The sequence below is a fragment of the Schistocerca gregaria genome, chromosome 5 (genome assembly GCF_023897955.1).
Source record: "Schistocerca gregaria isolate iqSchGreg1 chromosome 5, iqSchGreg1.2, whole genome shotgun sequence".
In the NCBI taxonomy this organism is placed as follows: domain Eukaryota; kingdom Metazoa; phylum Arthropoda; class Insecta; order Orthoptera; family Acrididae; genus Schistocerca; species Schistocerca gregaria.
In genome coordinates, this window is record NC_064924.1 from 310,356,929 (window position 1) to 310,376,572 (window position 19,644).

Below are 19,644 nucleotides of genomic sequence, written 5' to 3' on the forward strand. Positions count from 1 at the left end.
CAGAACTTCTGTGTGTTCTTTTATTTTTTAACTGAACTTGAATCCTTTGAATCAGTATTACATAATATTTAATTGATCTGTATCTTCTATCGGCACAAGTATATTTGTGAATGTCTTTATTTCTAAAAAAGGTATTAGCTACCGTCAATTTCTTCCTTTTTCCGTCGTTCCTTAGTTGCTTTAAAGTTCATGGAACTATGTTCTGTCTTTGGCACTGAAAGAAAGGCAGTTTCTTTTTGCCACATGCGTTTCACTTCTTTTACTTACGAAGCATCTTCAGTGGCATGTAATAAATGTTTGTTTTATACAAAGAAACTAATGCATTGTGTAATAGTTACATGTACAAGGGTGGTTATAGTGAAAAATGTCTCTATGTGGGCTGTAATTACCTTATGGTAGCGAAGCTGGATTGATATGCTAATTCGTTAATGCGGAGCCGATTTACGCTGAAAAAATTAGTTCCAGTTTTGGGTACCAGTTGCAGTTCTGGCGCTGTACACTCTTTGTATGGCGATGTGATATCCACACTGTCATTTGGCAAGTAACAATGTTAGTGAACAATGCGGCTACAGAGAAGAGACACCATTCGCTGTTAGTGAAACTGTTTCATGCGATCGGCAGCAGTTACAGTACTGCTTTGAGAGAGTATCGCTGTCTGAAAGGTCGAAGAAGAGGGCTGTTGTCATTAAAGAGTATAAAGAAGATAATGGGACTCTAAAACACAGATGAGCTTGGTGTGGCACTTGGAAGAGGAAGGCGTCCTATACCGGTGGAAGTTATTGACGAGATTGGTGTTGCTCTAAAGGATCATGCAGCATGTGACCCGTGTGGTGCTAGCGCTCATGCTGTGTCACGAGAATTGCCCATGCCATGGTCAAAAGTACTGGAAGCATAGTAGTCTGTATTACACTGATACTCGTGTAACTCCAAGACCCACAGCAAATTCCTGGTGCGCTCTTCAGTATCTCTCAAGTTGACGACATATGGCCGAGCAATACTTTAAGGAGTGACGAGACACATTTTACACTACAGTGAGCAGTGAATACACAGAACTGCCGAATTTGGAGTACTGTCGAACCGCGTGTTGTGCACGAAGAGGCGTTTCACCTCTTCGTTATATTTGCTATTCTGTGTGTTGGTTTGTGAATGTATGTTAAAGAGTAGCGTTTCTGTCTGTTAGACGTGTCATGAGCGTTAGTGTTTTGTGTTTCTGTAGGTACTGTAGTGCCTGTATTGTTCATATTTATTTACGTACTACACGAATATGTAATAAAAAATGGGGGTTCCTATTTTTAAAAAACGCAGTTGATATTCGTTTGACCTACGGCAGCGCCATCTAACGGGCCAACCATAGCGCCATCTGGTTTCCCCTTTCAAGCTAGACGACTTTCGTTCTTTGTAGGTTTTTTCATTTGATGCTTATTTCGTGGGATATTTGGCTCGGGCACTATCAATGGACCACCCTGTATACCTAATCAGGTTTGGTAACAACAGTAAACTCGAACAAAACTTATTCACTCTTTTCTCCTCTCTGTAATTCCATCTTGTGGAAATGGAATGGGAGTGCACCTGGTTGAAGCCTTGAAGAAAATAGATACCAATAGCCGCAACCTTATTTACTAATTAATCTAGCTACCACTTTCGGTGCCTCATTGGCGCCCTCTTTAGGCCCCTATACACCTTGCTACACAATCCATCTCATGGTTTGTGCTATTATAGGGACCACTAAATCCAATTGGTTTCCGTAGATTTCTTCTTGGGAGGCGTGGATCCTCCACATCTCTAACGACAACTGAGGTGTGAAGAGTCCACGTCTTCGGACAAGAAATCTACGGAAACCAGTTGGATGTAGTGGTCCTATAATAGAAATGATCAAATGACTTACCTAGCAAGGTTTATAGGAGGCTGAAGAAGGCGCCCATGAGGCACCAAAACCGGTAGCCAAATAAGATTATTAAAAAAAATTACTGCTATTTGTGTCTATTTTCTTCGAGTCTAATGCATTCTGGTGGCCGTTTTACCTGCCAATTACAACTCTAAATCATTTACGTATCCCCCAATGGTGTTTATTTGTATAAAGTTGCACTACGTCCGACCATGCCCTCTTTGTGCAATTATTTTTTTTTTTTTTTGTCAGTCAGTGTATTTACTACCTTTGAGTTTCTTCTTAGTTTTTGAGACAGCTGAAAACTATTGTTGTAAGAATATCTTTGCTATTTTTTGTTCTTTGTAAGCAATTTATCTTGCTTGTCGAATGGCTACTCTTAATTTTCCATATACTCAGTTTCCCTTATCCTATTCGCTGAGGCAAACTTTGCAACTAGGAGTGTTTTGAGATGGCCCTGAATGGGTTACCAACACAGAACAGGCTAGACTGGTGATGTGGCTACCATCACCGCGCTTACCAGCCAAAGCTCTGTCTCTCATTAAATGAGTATCGCTGCTCCATTTCCCCTGCAGTCTACCTTACAGTTATACCTCTGATACTCGGTCGTCATAGCTTCGTTAGCTTGTCAGGGTACACCACGGGCAGCTGTGGTTCGCATTTGAACGAGGGTGGCTTTGTATTCGCATGATCATCCCATTGGTAACCCATTAATTTACTGTTACTAGCCGAAAACGACCCATTTTCTTTGCGCTTTGCGTTTTCTCAACTGGAAAAATGTTCAGTCATCCACCTTATTCGTATAGCTTTTCACCTAAATTTGTTGTTTTGCTTTCGGGTGCAAAGAGGAAGCAGCTTTAAGGTCGTCCAACACGCTGTGCATAGTTTCCCGTGCTTTATTGATAGTCATATTACACTAATATTACCGCGAAGTGGAGCCATTAAAGTTGACAGACAAGTTAGCTAGAATAAGTGGAATTCGTGGTATGAGTACTGACTAGCACTTTTTTTCCGCTTACTGAATGGTGTTTAGAAACACCATCATAGATTGGGGTACATGGAAGGAGCCTCCGCGAATGATTGTTGCAGAAAGAACACAATCGGGCGTACCCTGGAAACGTTGAATTAGTGTCAACGGCTAATCCTTCTGCCCCTTCTAATACTGGGGAAAAATAGTGTTTTGGAGGTTTCGAAAGGATCTGAAAAGTTCTGCTGTCTTTTTTGGCGTTTCTGCTGCCTGCGCAAGATACAGTAAACCACCAATGGCTTCTTACGAAAGTTACTGAAATAACAACGGACATTCGACTGACTTATATTACGAGGCATGCTGCGGAAGCAAAGACTTTCCGTAAACATTCAAGAGAAGAAAAGTAGATGGAGAAAGCCAAAGGATGTATTACCACAAGGGAGCGTCCTTTCCCTCATTCTGTACGATATGTACACAAACGATTAGCCGCACCACCTGCAAATAGAAAGATTCGTATATACAGACGACACCGCCATTACTCATCAAGGAGGAACATTTGAAGAGGAAAGGAAACTGGTCAAGGCATTAGATACGCTGAGGAACTGCTTTGAAGAAAATCACCTGCAACCTAATCCAGGAAAAACGCACGTAATATCATTTCACCAGCGTAATACAGAAGCCACAAGAAAGTGGAAGACAGAACGTTTGACCGATTTTTGACTACTGTTCATCAATCTGGGACCCGTGACTGATAGAAGAAATGGAGAAGATCCAACGAAGAGAGGCGCGCTTTTTCGCGAGACTGTTTAATCGGTGCGAGAGCGTTACATAATTGGTCAACAAACTTTAGTGATAAACGCCACAAGACGTGCGCTGTACATCACGGAGAGGTTTGCTATTGAAATATTGAGAGAGTACTTTCCGGGAAGAGCTGGACAACATATTACTTCCTCTCATATGACCACAAAATGGTTCAAATGGCTCTGAGCACTATGGGACTTAACATCTATGGTCATCAGTCCCCTGGAACTTAGAACTACTTAAACCTCACTAACCTAAGGACATCACACTACATCCAGTCATCACGAGGCAGAGAAAATCCCATATGACCACAACGAGAAAATTCAACAAATTAGAGCAAATACAGAATTGACAGACAGTAATTTTTCCCACACGCCATTCGCGAGTGGAACGGGGAAAATGGTTAAGTGGGGCTGCTCTGAAGATGACCAGTGTGAATGCAGATAAACAGTGACGATTCGAACATTTGCTCATATGCCCAAAGATGAGTTTCTTTGTTTAGCGGATAATCTATCTTTATGTAAAAACAAGGTCATTAAAGCTGCAGAGTTTTCAAAGAAGAGAGTTTAGATGTTCTCGTCAGGACACGGATAGTAAAGTAAGTATGGCGTTTAGAAGTTTTTAGCGAGGGCACATCGGAAACACTGAGCGAATTTAGGTCTTTGTTGGAAAGGTTACGCTTTCGTATTGGTTGATCGTTGTATCAATGGATTTAAATATTTTTGCTTATCATGGTATAATATTCTGCAATCACTCATTAGTTTGTTGAACTACCTCGTTCTTATGGCTCAAATTACTCGACCACTCAATCATTCTTTGTTTATGTAGTTTTGTTCTATAAGTGGAGTCATTGTCTCGCTGAATTGATCTTCTGGTTGGTTGGTTGGTGTGGGGGAGCGGACCAAACTGCGAGGTCATCGGTCCCATCTGATTAGGGAAGGATGGGGAAGGAAGTCGGCCGTGCCCTTTCAAAGGAACCATCTCGGCATTCGCCTGAAGCGATTTAGGGAAATCACGGGAAACCTAAATCAGGGTGGACGGACGCGGGTTTGAACCGTCGTCCTCCCGAATGCGACTCCAGCGTGCTAACCACTGCGCCACCTCGTTCGGTTCGTTCTTCTGTCTCTACTAACTTGCCCATCTCATCGGTTAAGATGATTATGCTGGAGTGCGGATCAATGCAGTTTATGCCGTTTCTATGGAGTGTTCCGGGACAATGAAAATATTCTAGAACCTTCTAAACCATTCGTTATCATTTGAGAGCATTCGTAAAAGCTCGAGAACATTATACAACCACCTCGAATTTTGTTCCTTGGAAAAAAAGTCGAAGGGAAAGAGAAAGAAGACACCCTAGTGACCACCATAATGTGAGGGTGACCACTCTCCTGTCTCCACAACCGTATGTGCTACTACCACCCAACCAATATAGTCCACAACAAGGGAATCACGGTTTCCACCAGGAACAAAAAGCAGTGCATGGTTTTGTAGGTATCGACAACTTCACTTTGTTGATGGTATTCAGTTCACATGATCTACTTCGAAATAATATAGTTTCTTCTTTAGAAGTGTTGCGGCAGTCTAGTTCAGTCGGTCATCAAGTATATAAAGTTATCCGAAACGTAACCACATCGAAAATCAGTACACTATACTCTTGCCAAACCGGCCATTCCCCGCACATATGGGTGCTGGATTAGCGAAACTGCCGGATTATTGAGAGTTTGTTAAATCTGGTGTAAACACATAGGTACTGTACTTTATCAAATCCAAAGATACATTCATTTTCACAAAAAACTTAGTCCTTGAGTGTGTACATACATATTACTATCACTCGACACTCACTATGAAACATGTCCCGCCTTTTTGTCTCCATGATGATTGGGACGGCAGTATGCTTCATCACACAACGGGTTTACAGGCATTTCATAGATCGTGTGCCATGTTTATGATTGTTGCATGAAGTACTCCAGGAAGACATCTCCAGCTTCAGCACCAGCAGTTTGAGATATCCTCATGTTCTCTCCTCCTATGTCCTCTTCTTCATCAGTTTCATCGTAACCTTTCTGTGATCTTATGATTACTTCTTTTCTAGTGAAGTTTGGTCATAAATAGTTGCTCGTCCAACACTGTTATCAGCTACAATGGTTTTCTGCGAAGAACCTCAGTTCAATTTATATCTAATTTCGAGTTTCTGCTTGAGGTCTAGCACAACATGTTTCTCTTTAGAAGCCATGATAATGATCCGTAAGGAGCGCCACAATTTCAAAGTGTACAGGAATGTTGAACATTATAATTAACTGACAATATTGTTGCAGACGAAATTTCATTATTGTTGTCTAGAAATAGCTTTATTGCAAGAACCAAGATCCTTGACGGTTCACGGGAAGATAATAGAGTCCGTAAATGGGAGAATGAACAAACCGCACTACAGGTAATACCAAAAGAGCAAATGGCACCTGGAAACAAACTTCCTTATACAGTGTGGAAACCACTAAATAGGCTGAGGGGTGGTGTACCCAGATGCAAAACTAATCTGTGCCAGTGGGGAGTGCTGACTAACGATGACGACGTTCTTTGCGGTTGCGGAGAGGTACAAGACGAGAGACATCTGCTCATGTGCCGACTACTGCCGGAGCCCTGTACTTTTAGTGACCTGCTACAAGCCAACGACAAAGCCGTAGCGGTAGCTAACTATTGGAAAAATAAAATTTGATCTGGACACGGAAAAGTAAAGTAAGTATTTCAGGTCGAACGACTAGAAGCTGGAAGTGTGCCGGGTACTGAGAGGCCGGACTACTGACGGCTATATTAGTGATAGTTTAGTGTAGTTCTACTGTAAGCGTAGCAAATACAGTTACTGAACGTTTCACCTTTATATTGTATACATCAAAGACCTGGTATACTGTACGTTTTTCCACTACCCGATCGAAATATGCGTACACCTATTAGAGGACATTAATGAGGTGTGCGTCCACCCTTCGGTTTTATGTGGGCTTGAACTCTACTGGAGATACTTTGAATAAGGTGTCTGAATGTTTATGGAGAAATGGCAGCCCACTCCTTCTCAGGAGCCAAAATGAGAGAAGATAGTAATGTTGAACGTTAGGGTCTGGAGCGAAATCGACGTTCCAATTCATCCCAAAGTTCTTCCATTGGGTTTAGATCGTAGCTCTTGGCAGGTCAGACATTTTCAGGAGTGTAATTGCCCTCAAATCATTGCCTCTCCGCTGCTGCTTTACGACATGGTTCACTCGCGTGTTAATACAGTCATCGATTCCGAACTTTTCCTCTACTGTACACAGCGCAAAATACTGTAAAATGTGTTCATATCCTTTCACGTTTAGCATTTTCTCACGCAGATTAACCGCTGAAGACACCGCCATACCGAGGCACTATTTCCTCTGTACTTCACTGATGGCACTAAACATGATGGCAAGCAGCGTTCTCAGTTCCATCGAACTGCCACAAGTTATAGCGTGATTCGTCATTCCACTTCACTCGTTTGGAGTCATCTCTTGCTAAGTCGCATCGCTCAATACATCACTAAAGTCTTACTTACTGCCGCGCGGGGTAGCCGGTGGTCTCAGGCGTCTTGTAACGGTCCGCGCGGCTACCCCCGACGAAGGTTCGAGTCCTCACTAGGGCATGGGTGTGTCTGCTGTCCACAGCGTAAGTTAGTTTAAGTTAGATTAAGCAGTTTGTAAGCCTTTGGACCTATGACCTCAGCAGTTTGGCCCCATAAGATCTTACCACAAATTAACAAAAGCTACCTTACTTAGTATTTACTAGAGACATGTATGGTTTATGAGGAGTTGCTCGAATGTTGTATCTCATTCTTTTTAACTCCCTACACACATTCCCCTAGGGACGGAGATAACAGAAAAATTCACGAGTCGTATCAAAATTAAATGTGAAAGGATCTCAATGATAAGATTAGCTGATGACATAGCTACCCTCAGTGAAAATGGGGAAGAACTGCAGGACCCGTTGAATGGAAAGAACAGAATTTATACAGAGAATAGCTTTATCTAGCTGTGAGGATCATTCACTCGCCTCCGCCTTCATGCACACAACCTTTACCCTCTAAAGGCACACAACTTGATTTGTATCTCCCTGAAAGCTGCCAATCCATTCCTCGATTTCACTACCTTCTACATGCAAGTATTTCCGCCAATCCGACTCAGTAAGTGTAATGGAAGCAGTTCCATTAACATCTTCTCGCTCATGTCAATAACTAATATTCTTCTGCCAAATGTTGCTTCGTGGCAGCTTATTTCCAACAGATCCTTCAACGCAACAGCTATCATGATAATTCAATTTATCCATGTAGGCAATAACCGCCTTGTGTCACAGTGGGATAAATTTGTTATCAGTTATGGCGATTACTTTTGAAATGATAAACAGTTTCTTTACTCTTTTCCATATGTCTCGTTTTAGTTTGACTGATATTTTCTACGTTATTAGGCTTCCTCCACAGTGCTTCTTTCCAAATATGTGTTCGAAGTTTGGTTGAAATCAATTCAGTGGTTTAGGAAGAAAAGTGTAATGTACATAAATACTCACAATGATTTTTATACGATCATGTGCTGAAAAGTGATTGCTCCGAATTTTCTATGCGAGAACTCTTAAAGCTTTTTAAATAAAACAAATGTTATTAATGACAAAACAGAAATTCCAGCATCAGATGCAGTTAGACATTGAAATAAATCCAACGACGACAAGTGACAATTTGTGCCAACCAGGACTCGAAACAAAATTTTGCGCTTATCGCAAATGGTCGCCTTAACCACTTCAGCTATCCTAGCACCCTTCCCGTCCAACCCAGCTTCCGAGCCAGGTGTCGCACACTATACACGCAATGTCCCCTGTCAGCCATCCTCAATGCTCACAGTCTCATCTCATTCCGAGTAGAGATCGAACGAATGATCCGCAGTGGGTGTAAAGTACTTTTATTCGAAGTCACGATCGGTTTCGTGTCAAGTATGGCGTACCCCATTTAGCACTCTATGAGTTTACAGCTCATGGTGAGTGATGGAGAATGGCTACAAGCCAGTTAACTTTCCGCTATGAGTTGTTAAATAGAATCTTTATCACCTGACGATGCGTCTTCAATTGCCGGAAAACCAGTCGTTTTCAATAAAAAAAATTTACAATCGCTGCGTATATTTATATGCTTGGTATCTGTTCTTTCGGACAGGTCCAAAAGAACATACACTATACATGTTAAAAAAACGTTATTAACGTTTTGCATCTTTATTCTTCATGTCTTCATATTTGCAACCCTCTACCACTAGCGGGCTCCGAATTGTAGCGTAGAACATGGCGGCGTGTAACGTAACAACTGTAAGTCGGTGCGTGAGAATTCGAAGAGTTCGTCCACACATGGAACACCCTCTTCTTCAGCAGGACTACACACAAGCGCTGCGACATCTGCAACAATCCGACGCGTTGTGTTCAATGTCACTGATCATCCCTCACACAATCCCCACTTGGCTTCATCCGATTTTCATCTACTTTCAAAGCTTAATGAACGCCATCGAGGATCGCACGTTGATAGCGATGAAACTGTGCAAGGAGAGGCGAGGCTGTGGCTCCAACAACAATGTCAAATACTCTACAATGACGGTATCAACAAGTTGCCCTCGCGTTGGGAGAAATGTGTTCGTCGACAGGGTGACTATGTAGAGAAATAAATATGCAGGCATGAAGAATATATATGTAGAATTTTAATAACGTTTGTTTTATATAAAAAACTTTAAGAATTTCCAAATAAAAGTATTCGGAGGCATTGCTTTTCTCCTAAATATATAGATTGTTTCTGTAATCTACGTAAAGACTGACTTAATGAAATTCTCCAAACTTGACGCTTGTCGCCATCATTTTCATTTTAGCACAACCGTTCCAGTCTACGTCATCGATGACAGCCTCAAACAGGCCGACAGTTATTGAACTATATGAGATAAAATCGTCATAACTTCTGAAAGGTTTGCATTAGGACGTACAAACTGCACGGTTGGCCGCAGGGCATCATAGGAATTAGTATGCGCATGCATGGTTTGGGTTAGCGACGAAGCCCACTTTCATTTGGTTGCGTTCGTAAATAAGCAAAAATTATCGCATTTGGAGGACTTAGAATCCGCATTCAGTGATCAAGAAGCCTCTTCACCCTCAATGGGTGACTGTGATGTGCAATGTCCAGACACGAAATGATCGGTGCGATATTCCTTCATGGTAAGGTGATTACCGAACGGTACGTGAACGTTTTGGAAAATGATTTCATCCCCATTATCCAAGGTCGACAAGATGTGGTTCGTGCAAGACGAAGCTCGACCCCATCGAAGCAGGAGAGTGATTTGATGTCCTGGAGGAGCTCTTTGGAGGCCGCCTTCTAGCTCCAGGGTACCCAGAGGCCACTAGCATGGGCCTCGATAGGCCGCCATATTCCCCGGATCTGAACACACGCGGCTCCTTTTTGTGGGGCTATTTTAAAGACAAGGTTTACAGCAATAACCCCAAAACCGGCGCTGAGCTGAAAACAACCATTCATGAGGTCATCGACAGCATCGATATTCCGGTACTTCAGGGGACTATGCAGAATTTCGCTATTCGTCTGCACCACATCATCCCCAATGATGGCAGGCGTATCGAACATGTCATAACCTAAATTCGAATATCTGTAGTGACGTTTAATGTTGAATAAAATGTGTGTTCGCTGTAGTTTGTAACCAGTTTACGTTTCTTTCATATAGTTCAATAATTGTCACCCTGTATATACAAATATACAAGCGATTCCTTCCTTCCATCACAACTTCAGCAACCATTTTCATCTACAACTCATGATAGTAATGTGTGTTCATCGATTCCAATTTCTTCTTTCGTAATCTTTTCTCGTTGACTCGTTACAGGAATTCATTCAGTACTCCATCCGTCCATTTCATCTCCAACAGTTCGATAAGCTGGAAAACTACACGGAGAAAATCGAAACATTGTGCAGGAGTTTCACTGTGTACAAAGTGTGAAACAGACTTACTGAGCAAGAATTTGTATCTACCACAGCTCTAGTTACTGTAAGATTACGTTTCATATTTTGTTTCTATCGACTAGAACAACTTTACATTAATCAAAAACATAAAACTAATAAAACAAGTCGCCCAGTGTGACGTCGACTAAAACAATACTTGCACTTGGCGGTCGAACTTCCCTATTGGGGCCTCCCGGCCAACGATGCCATACGCTCATTTCCATTTTTTTATATCTGTTAAAATCACTCTGACTTTGTTAATGAATATGATGAAGTTGGTGTTAACCTAAGGTATTTAACTTATAACTCTCCTCACCCAAAAAGTCACCGAGGAATGATGAATATAAAAGTAAAATTATGGCAGACAAGAAGACTTTGTAGAGGACTGCGACCAAGATGTACATACACGCAAAATTTTTAATCGAGATTGTACTTCGTTCCTTCTGTTTATGGGTTTCGTCAGATTGTCGTCATCAGATCAATATGCGCTTATACTCGGTATGCTCACTTACTACTTGAAGTAATACGTTGCTCTGATTCTTCAGTTACTGATCTCATGATGGTAGTCTTTCCTGACGTATAATTAGATGAAATAGAGTGAGACCTAGACTAAAAATTTTGTTTACAAAAATAAATGGTGATGTCACTACCTACCTATGGAGACACGCATTACAGCATGTGTATTATATATCAGTGTTTCTGAAAAAGTAGTTAGTATATGCACTAGTGAAAAATGAAAATGAGCGCCCTGATAAAAGTATTACATAAATGTTTACTCCCATTATTGTACTGGATGAAACTTCCTGGCAGATTAAAACTGTGTGCCTGACCGAGACTCGAACTCGGAACCTTTGCCTTTCGCGGGCAAGTGCTCTACCATCTGAGCTACCGAAGCACGACTCACGGCCGGTACTCACAGCTTTACTTCTGTCAGTACCTCGTCTCCTACCTTCCAAACTTTACAGAAGCTCTCATGCGAACCTTGCAGAACTAGCACTCCTGAAAGAAAGGATACTGCGGAGTGCTAGTTCTGCAAGGTTCGCAGGAGAGCTTCTGTAAAGTTTGGAAGGTAGGAGACGAGATACTGGCAGAAGTAAAGCTGTGAGTACCGGGCGTAATTCGTGCTTCGGTAGCTCGGATGGTAGAGCACTTGGCCGCGAAAGGCAAAGGTCCCGAGTTCGAATCTCGGTCGGCCACACAGTTTTAATCTGCCAGGAAGTTTCATATCAGCGCACACTCCGCTGGAGAGTGAAAATATCATTCTGGTGCAGGATCATAATCACAGGGTAATATACACAGTTACAGATTGTCTTCCAGGCCTTGTGTAGACTATATACAGCCGATCATAGATGTATTGCTTGTGATCTTGTTAGTACTTCTCCCTGTTTTCATAGCTGGTCTAGCGATGCTGTCGCTAATACAGAACGAGCTACATGCCTACCCATCATGTCGCTCACAAACTGATTGGTGTCAGTAAAAATTTTTCGCTGGTGTTTTGCCACAGTCATGCAATATTCTTCGAAATAGTAAACCGCCATTGAACTGTGTATTACTGTGATGATCTTTCGTACTATTTAGATTTCGATTTTTGTGCCATTATCAAGCACAATTCTAAAATTTCGTACACCAATAACACGTGAGGTTGTCAAGGCAGCCCAACTGCTTCAAAAGATATAACATGTTCATGGTCTTAGAACTTTTAGCATTGTACTTGATAACGGCATAAAAACCGAAATTTAGATAGTACAGAAGCTAAATACTGTAATACACAGTTATATGGCGGTTTACTCTTTCAAAAAATCATTGGCGTCAGGTTTGTTGATGGTGTTCGTCAGGGGAGCAGATGAAGAAAAGGGCGCTCTGTGCATGGACGTTGTTCTGCTGGAAACTGCCTGACTTCGTGGGAATGTAAATAAAATGTGCCGGATGACGTGAGTGATGAATCCTGCATTGTTCAGCGCTCGCCCTGGAGACACACCTTACTCTATAAAGTACGCTCCTCACGCCGGATTTCTTTTATACACTTGGTCCAAAATAATATGGATATCTCGTGCTTCAGCTGAGATGCCTCGGTTGCTTGAAAAGAGCTTTTTTTTTTAGAAAAAAGTGTCAAAAAATTTGTTGAACAGTAGTCTCGTATGAACCTTGGTGCGATTTTCTCAAGGAAGTATGCCCACAACAAACATATTACGTCAAAGCGAACCCACAGGTGGTTCTGACTCTCAACAGTTGTTAGTAATGTTAGGCATAATATCTTAAAAGGAAGTCAGAACTGAAATCTTGAACCACACGATAAGAGCTAACAGATTAAATACATGAAAAACGACTAGTTTGAAAATAGTCGGCTAATTTACAGTAATTTTATGTTGGAGTTGAAAGTTTCTATTAGATCACACTAGGACAAACCTTTTAACATGCAAAAATTTTGGTAATTACGAACGAGAAGCTTTCCATTTGAAGTAGTGGGCATGGATAGATTTTTCGTAATCGATCTTAGTTTAATAGAAAGAGAGAGAATTCGACTGAATTAAAGTCACAAACCGCAGGCACAAACAGTGATACACAGCCAACTGATAACTCACGCCCAAGATGCAGCGCAAATCCTGGAAATTTTCTTAAAGCCTGCCACAACACAACACGACCTCGATAAAATACAGTTCACTAATGAGGGGCAATGTCTGTCCATGTCCTCCTGCCGTATCGACACTGTACATTACCTGGTACGATGTTAGGATCAACGCAGCCATATCCAGTTGATCATTCTTAGAATATGACTCTTGCTCCATTCACTGCACGCCGCTATTACCCCTTACAAACGTGGCCTTTATATGTCACATTCTTAAAAGTCATTTTTCTTTCTCCACTAGTGTAAAAACAATATCTCTGTTATCGAAATATTGGATTAGAAAATGTTTTAATGATGTATGCCTTCTGTATTTTGCAGCGCTCGCTGGAAAGACGGCAGTTCCTGCAGACGCACCCACGCCACTAGTGTAAAAACAATATCTCTGTTGTCGAAATATTGGATTATAAAATGTTTTAATGATGTATGCCTTCTGTATTTTGCAGCGCTCGCTGGAAAGACGGCAGTTCCTGCAGACGCACCCACGCCGCTGTGCGTTGTTCTGTTTGAACTGAGAGCCTGGCCGTGCAGGTGTATTGCTATCATGCATCTTAGACAACGTGTTTTTCAGCCTCTTCTTTCTACTAGCACTGAGTATCTCTGCCACTTGCAGTCTATGCTGAAAACATGAGCTACAGTACGCCTGTTATTTGATACTTTCTGAAACTTTTGATGATTTTCGCAGTACATGCACTGGTACTGTTGTTGCTAACATTGTAGGGTATTAGTGGTAGAGGTGGTAGTTTGCACCAAAACAAGAAAAAGAAATGGGCTAGAATGCAAGCCTTCAGAGCTATGGGCACTTGTTCAGTAGAAGAGATCAGTATCACAGTACCGAAGATGAGCAAATGATCATAGCTCTTAAGGTATGCATTTTAGAGCCCACGTTTATTAAACACTTTTTTTTTGTTTTGGTTCATACTAACTCCTCTAAGAGTTGCCTACCCTACAATCTTAACAACGACAGAACCGGTACATGTATTCCATAGACGGAGGTATCATAACTATTTTCGCTTCTAACTTCCGACTCGATTGTTTCCGGAACAGGGTGTCTTTCCTCAAACTGGTACATTTATCCTTTTTCAGTCATTTCTGAAAATTTCTAACAACATCATGGACCACCCTGTATAAATGATATGGTAGCACACTTGTAGACGATGTAGTTGTGTACGTGAAGGAGAGATCCTCACTAAATTTTTACATACTGCTGACATACTTATAAATGATCAGCGGCGGTGCCAAACTTGACAGCTGAACGTTAATATAAATAAACGTAATGTAGCACGGGGAATCAGAGGAAAAAACTCCAGTATAATATGCTCCCGTGATGTGCGATGGAAGTAGTCATAGCAGTCAAGCATCTTGGAGTACTTTAGCACAGAAACGCAAGATGGAGCGAATAATTAAATTTCGCTTTAGGGAAAATGGACTGATACGAGACTCAGATATAGTCGTGAGACTCGAAGAAAGTATAATTTATGTACGAAAGTGGTTGCTTTTGAAACCTTCGTTTGGGCGATTCCTGAGTCGTATTCCAAGGTTGTTATTTCCGTTGTATTTTGGTGTTTTATGGTATAGGGGCCCTTGGAAATGAGATGAAGTTGAAAACTGGGCTGTAGTACTAAATACAGTACTTGTTTTAACCAAAGAGTTTCGTGGAAGTGATGTGTTTCTTTCGGCATTTAAAAAGGTTACAGTAGCGTTAAGAATAAATTTATTTTTATTAAAATAAAATGCCTAGTCCAGGCAGGTTCGTCACATTATATTATTTCGTATACATATGGAAAAAGTTAAGTAAGTAATATAAAATTTTTGTTTTTCGATCGTAAAGGTTTAGATTAACAAATGACCAATACATTATGCACCACAATCAGATGTAAAATGCTTGGCTACGAAAAGCACATGAATGTGATTCCAAGATCATAAGCAGATGTCAACATTGACTTGTTATTCGTAGCCAGCCGTTTTACACCTGATGATGGTGCATACGGCACTGAAACCGGTCATACGTTGATAAAAATGCTTTGCGAACCACAAAGATAATTTATGTAATACAAATAAACCAGGTATACTTCGACCGATTTTCACATTCAGATGTGATTAGCGAGCCTGTTTTAACTTCTGTACTATTTATGATAGTGAACGTGGGGGCTTGTATCAAAGCACTAATTAGTGCAATACATTTTCTAAAACACAGAAGAAGTAATGGAGAAATTGCAAGTAGTGAAAGTTAGCATGAAATTCTGGATACGTTCACCGGCCTGTACGTCCATCACAATTGTGAACTAGCATTCCATTTGTGATCAGTATTTCAAAAACACGATGGAACTTTGACCACGCACAAAGAAATACATTGGTCTAAAGTAGTCTTAGGTGCTTTATTAAGCCTAGTAAAAGAAAAAACCTAGTACAGTACATAAATCAATATCATCGAAGACCAAAATTATCTAATGAAAGGTACTAGGATGGAATACCACACAAATAGCTCCAAATTAGTTGATGATAATAACTTCAATTTCATCCATATTAAACCTAAATCCTCGTTTCAGAACGTCCGATGTAGTTAGAAATAAGGTTCCCTGTTCTTCAGTTGTCGAATCGATATCAGCATTTTCTGCCAAACAAACTTCTTTGCTTGTTTCCGGAGGCATGTGACATTATATGTTACACCTGAAGCACTGTCCGAGACACAATAGCTTGTAATTTGAGGAATATGCAACTGGTATTTGTTTTTATTAGTTTCATATACCGGTACATTAACAATTACAAATGAGCCTTTGTCTGTATACTGTTGGTTAATGTTTCTATTCCTTAGTTCCATATTGCCATTGGCTTCAGCAGTGTTTATGAATTGTGCTTATGTGATCATAGGGTAAAAATGACCAGTCGTCAAAGAAACCTCGAAACAGAGAAATCATGCAGGTGACCTCAGAGGTCGACAGATAAAGGCAGATATATACAGGTGAAAAAAAAGCTTATCAGTGGGCTGTTCTGAGAATTAATGGACAACATACATGAAACAGCTGAAAACAGTTATGGCCTTTTAGGTGAATGATATTGGTTGATTTTGCACAAGCATACTTTAACCCAGTTTTTCGTATTCAGTTATAAGTCACAACATGTTCGCTAACTATTGCGCAAGAAAATCTGGACTACATGGCACCATCTAGTATATACTGATGGAACTTCACCCAACAAACAGTATTTACTAAACATTCAACTGAGGGCCAGCAGAGAGCTATAAAACTTATATGGATATGGTGTCTGTTCTTTCGGAGATGTCCGCAAGAACAGATACCGTATCCATATGAGTATATAGTTTTGGCAATACCGGCCATGGCCTTCTTCTTCTGTGCGGATGCACACATATTCCCCGAACTCTTACGGGATTTGGTAAGGACGTCTTCCACGAGTAATGAGTACGTTGGGGTTGGACACTACGAATGTAGTGTGTGGACATACAAGGTCCGAATGTAGGTATCGCGTTAGGCGTGCGCGAGATAGTCCCTGCGTCGCACTATCCACTGTGTCCTCGGTGCCTCAGATGCATGTACTCGCTTCGGCGGTACATATACTAAAATTGGGACGATACAGAGAAGATTAGCATGGTCCCTGTGCAAGGATGACACGCAAAATCGGGAAGCGTTCCACATTTTTTTCCGGCACGGCTCAGTGTGTCGGGTCAGAGAGCTGGGTGGCCTCTGTAATAAAAAAAACTGAATAGAAGGATGAAGAAACGAACTTGACCGGATGTCATGTGGCGTCTGCAACTACCAAACACAACGATCAACAACGAACAAAAATATGGATAGAGCGTCTGCCATGTAAGAAGAAGATACAGGAGATGCCGGGTTCGAGTCCCGGTCGGGGCACACATTTTCACCTGTCCCCGTTGATGTATATCAACGCCTGAAGGTATTAATATAATTCTAATTTCTATAAAACTTATAGCGTGCCAGTCGTCAAAGTAACAACGGTCAGGGTATACCCGGTTTACTAAACTAACAGTTTTGCAATCGCTACATTGCATTGATAATGTAATAATTAACAAAAGCAAAAAAGTTTAATCACACAATAAATTTCTATGTCGATTTGTTCACGTAATGCCAAATTTGATTTCAGGGTTTACCTCCAGAGTTTTTCCACACTTGCGAATGGTTGGACAACATTTGTGCCAGTATCCGACAATAAAGAGTGAGGCGAGAAGGAAGAATCTGTGTGTTTCACTCTTGATCACCACCAATTTTCTTTCAGAGCTCGTGCACCATCGACGTGACGTACTTCCCGTTTGACCAGCAGACGTGCATCATGAAATTCGGGTCGTGGACGTTCAACGGAGACCAAGTGTCCTTAGCGCTGTACAATAACAAAACCTTTGTGGACCTGTCCGATTACTGGAAGTCGGGTACGTGGGACATTATCGAGGTGCCGGCCTACCTCAACATCTACGAGGGCAACCACCCGACCGAGACGGACATCACCTTCTACATCATCATCAGGAGAAAGACGCTGTTCTACACGGTGAACTTGATCCTGCCCACGGTGCTCATCTCGTTCCTCTGCGTGCTCGTCTTCTACCTGCCGGCCGAGGCCGGCGAGAAGGTCACCCTCGGCATCAGCATCCTGCTGTCGCTCGTCGTCTTCCTGCTGCTCGTCTCCAAGATCCTGCCGCCCACGTCGCTGGTGCTGCCGCTCATCGCCAAGTACTTGCTGTTCACGTTCATCATGAACACGGTGAGCATCCTAGTGACGGTCATCATCATCAACTGGAACTTCCGGGGCCCGCGCACGCACCGCATGCCGCCCTGGATCCGCGCCGTCTTCCTCTACTACCTGCCCATCCTGCTGCTGATGCGCCGCCCCAAGAAGACGCGCCTGCGCTGGATGATGGAGATGCCCGGGATGGGTGCGCCGCCGCACGGGTCGCCGGCCGACCTGCCGAGGCACCTGCCTCCGGTGGCGGCGGCGGCGGCGGCCGCGGCGGCGGCGGGGGCGGGCCACGGGCCGCGCGCCAAGCTGGAGGCGGTCGAGATGTCCAACCTGCACCACCCCAACTGCAAGGTCAACCGCAAGGCCAGCGCCGCCGAGCTGCCGCCCGCTCGCCGCGAGAGCGAGAGCTCCGACTCGCTGCTGCTCTCGCCCGAGGCCTCCAAGGCCACCGAGGCGGTCGAGTTCATCGCCGAGCACCTCAGGAACGAGGACCAGTACATCCAGGTAGGTATTCGCGTCTGCAATTCTGGCGCATGCCGCAGCGCGCGCGCTTTACCACACAGGTACATTACCGGAAGCAGATCCCCCTCAGATCAAATGAACTAAATCTGTACAATCAAGGCTTTCACGACCGGATGTTTCAGAGGCCGAGAATTCTTCCACGTTGTATAGCCGTGGTCCATGGAACTCTTCTGTCCCTGACGTTTCGTCCAAAGCTACGTTGGACATCTTCGGATGTGCCCCTGGTTGTGCTGAGTCTTCCCGACAGACAGTTCCAAGGACCACGGTTGTACAAACCGGAAGAATTCTCGGCAGATGAACTAAATCTGTTGCTAAGAATAAATTTGTAATTAATGCTGCTCCTCGGAAACATACATCAAACATTAAATCTTGCAGGTGTTGACAGATGTGAAAATTACCGAACTATCAGTTTAATAAATCACAGCTGTAAAATTCTAACGCGAATTCTTTACAGACGAATGGAAAAACTGATAGAAGCCGACCTAGGGGAAGATCAGTTTGGATTCCGTAGAAATATTGGAACACGTGAGGCAATACTGACCTTACGACTTGTCTTAGAAGAAAGATTAAGGAAAGGCAAACGTACGTTTCTAGCATTTGTAGACTTAGAGAAAGCTTTTGACAATGTTGACTGGAATACTCTCTTTCAAATTCTAAAGGTGGCAGGGGTAAAACACAGCGAGGGAAAGATTATTTAGGATTTGTACAGAAAACCAGATGGCAGTTATAAGAGTGGAGGGGCATGAAAGGGAAGCAGTGGTTGGGAAGGGAGGTTGTAGCCTCTCCCCAATGTCATTCAATCTGTATATTGAGCAAGCAGTAAAGGGAAAAAAAGAAAAATTCGGATTACGTATTAAAATCCATGGAGAAGAAATATAAACTTTGAGATTCGCCGATGACATTGTAATTCTGTCAGAGACAGCAAAGGACCTGGATCAAGGGATCACAAATTTATTATTGGAGGGCAGCTTGGAGGGTAAAAATCGTAGACGGAGACCAAGAGATGAAAACACTAAGCAGATTCAGAAGTATGTAGGTTGCGGTAAGTACTGGGAGATGAAGAAGTTTGCACAGGATAGAGTAGCATGGAGAGCTGCATCAAACCAGTCTCAGGACTG

General features: G+C 42.4%; 1 protein-coding gene and 1 non-coding gene across 2 annotated transcripts in view; both read left to right on the forward strand.

Moving 5' to 3' along the window:
- The window catches only part of LOC126272568 (acetylcholine receptor subunit beta-like 1), a 795,469-nt gene that overhangs the window by 685,732 nt on the left and 90,093 nt on the right, over window positions 1-19,644 (forward strand). Inside the window, exon 6 of the mRNA XM_049975489.1 lies at window positions 17,549-18,508. Coding sequence (XP_049831446.1) covers window positions 17,549-18,508 — 960 coding nt within the window. The remainder of the gene's footprint in view (window positions 1-17,548; window positions 18,509-19,644) is intronic.
- Window positions 16,845-16,951, forward strand: LOC126274937 (U6 spliceosomal RNA). The gene has a single exon (XR_007550481.1). It is a non-coding gene; the product is annotated as a U6 spliceosomal RNA (small nuclear RNA).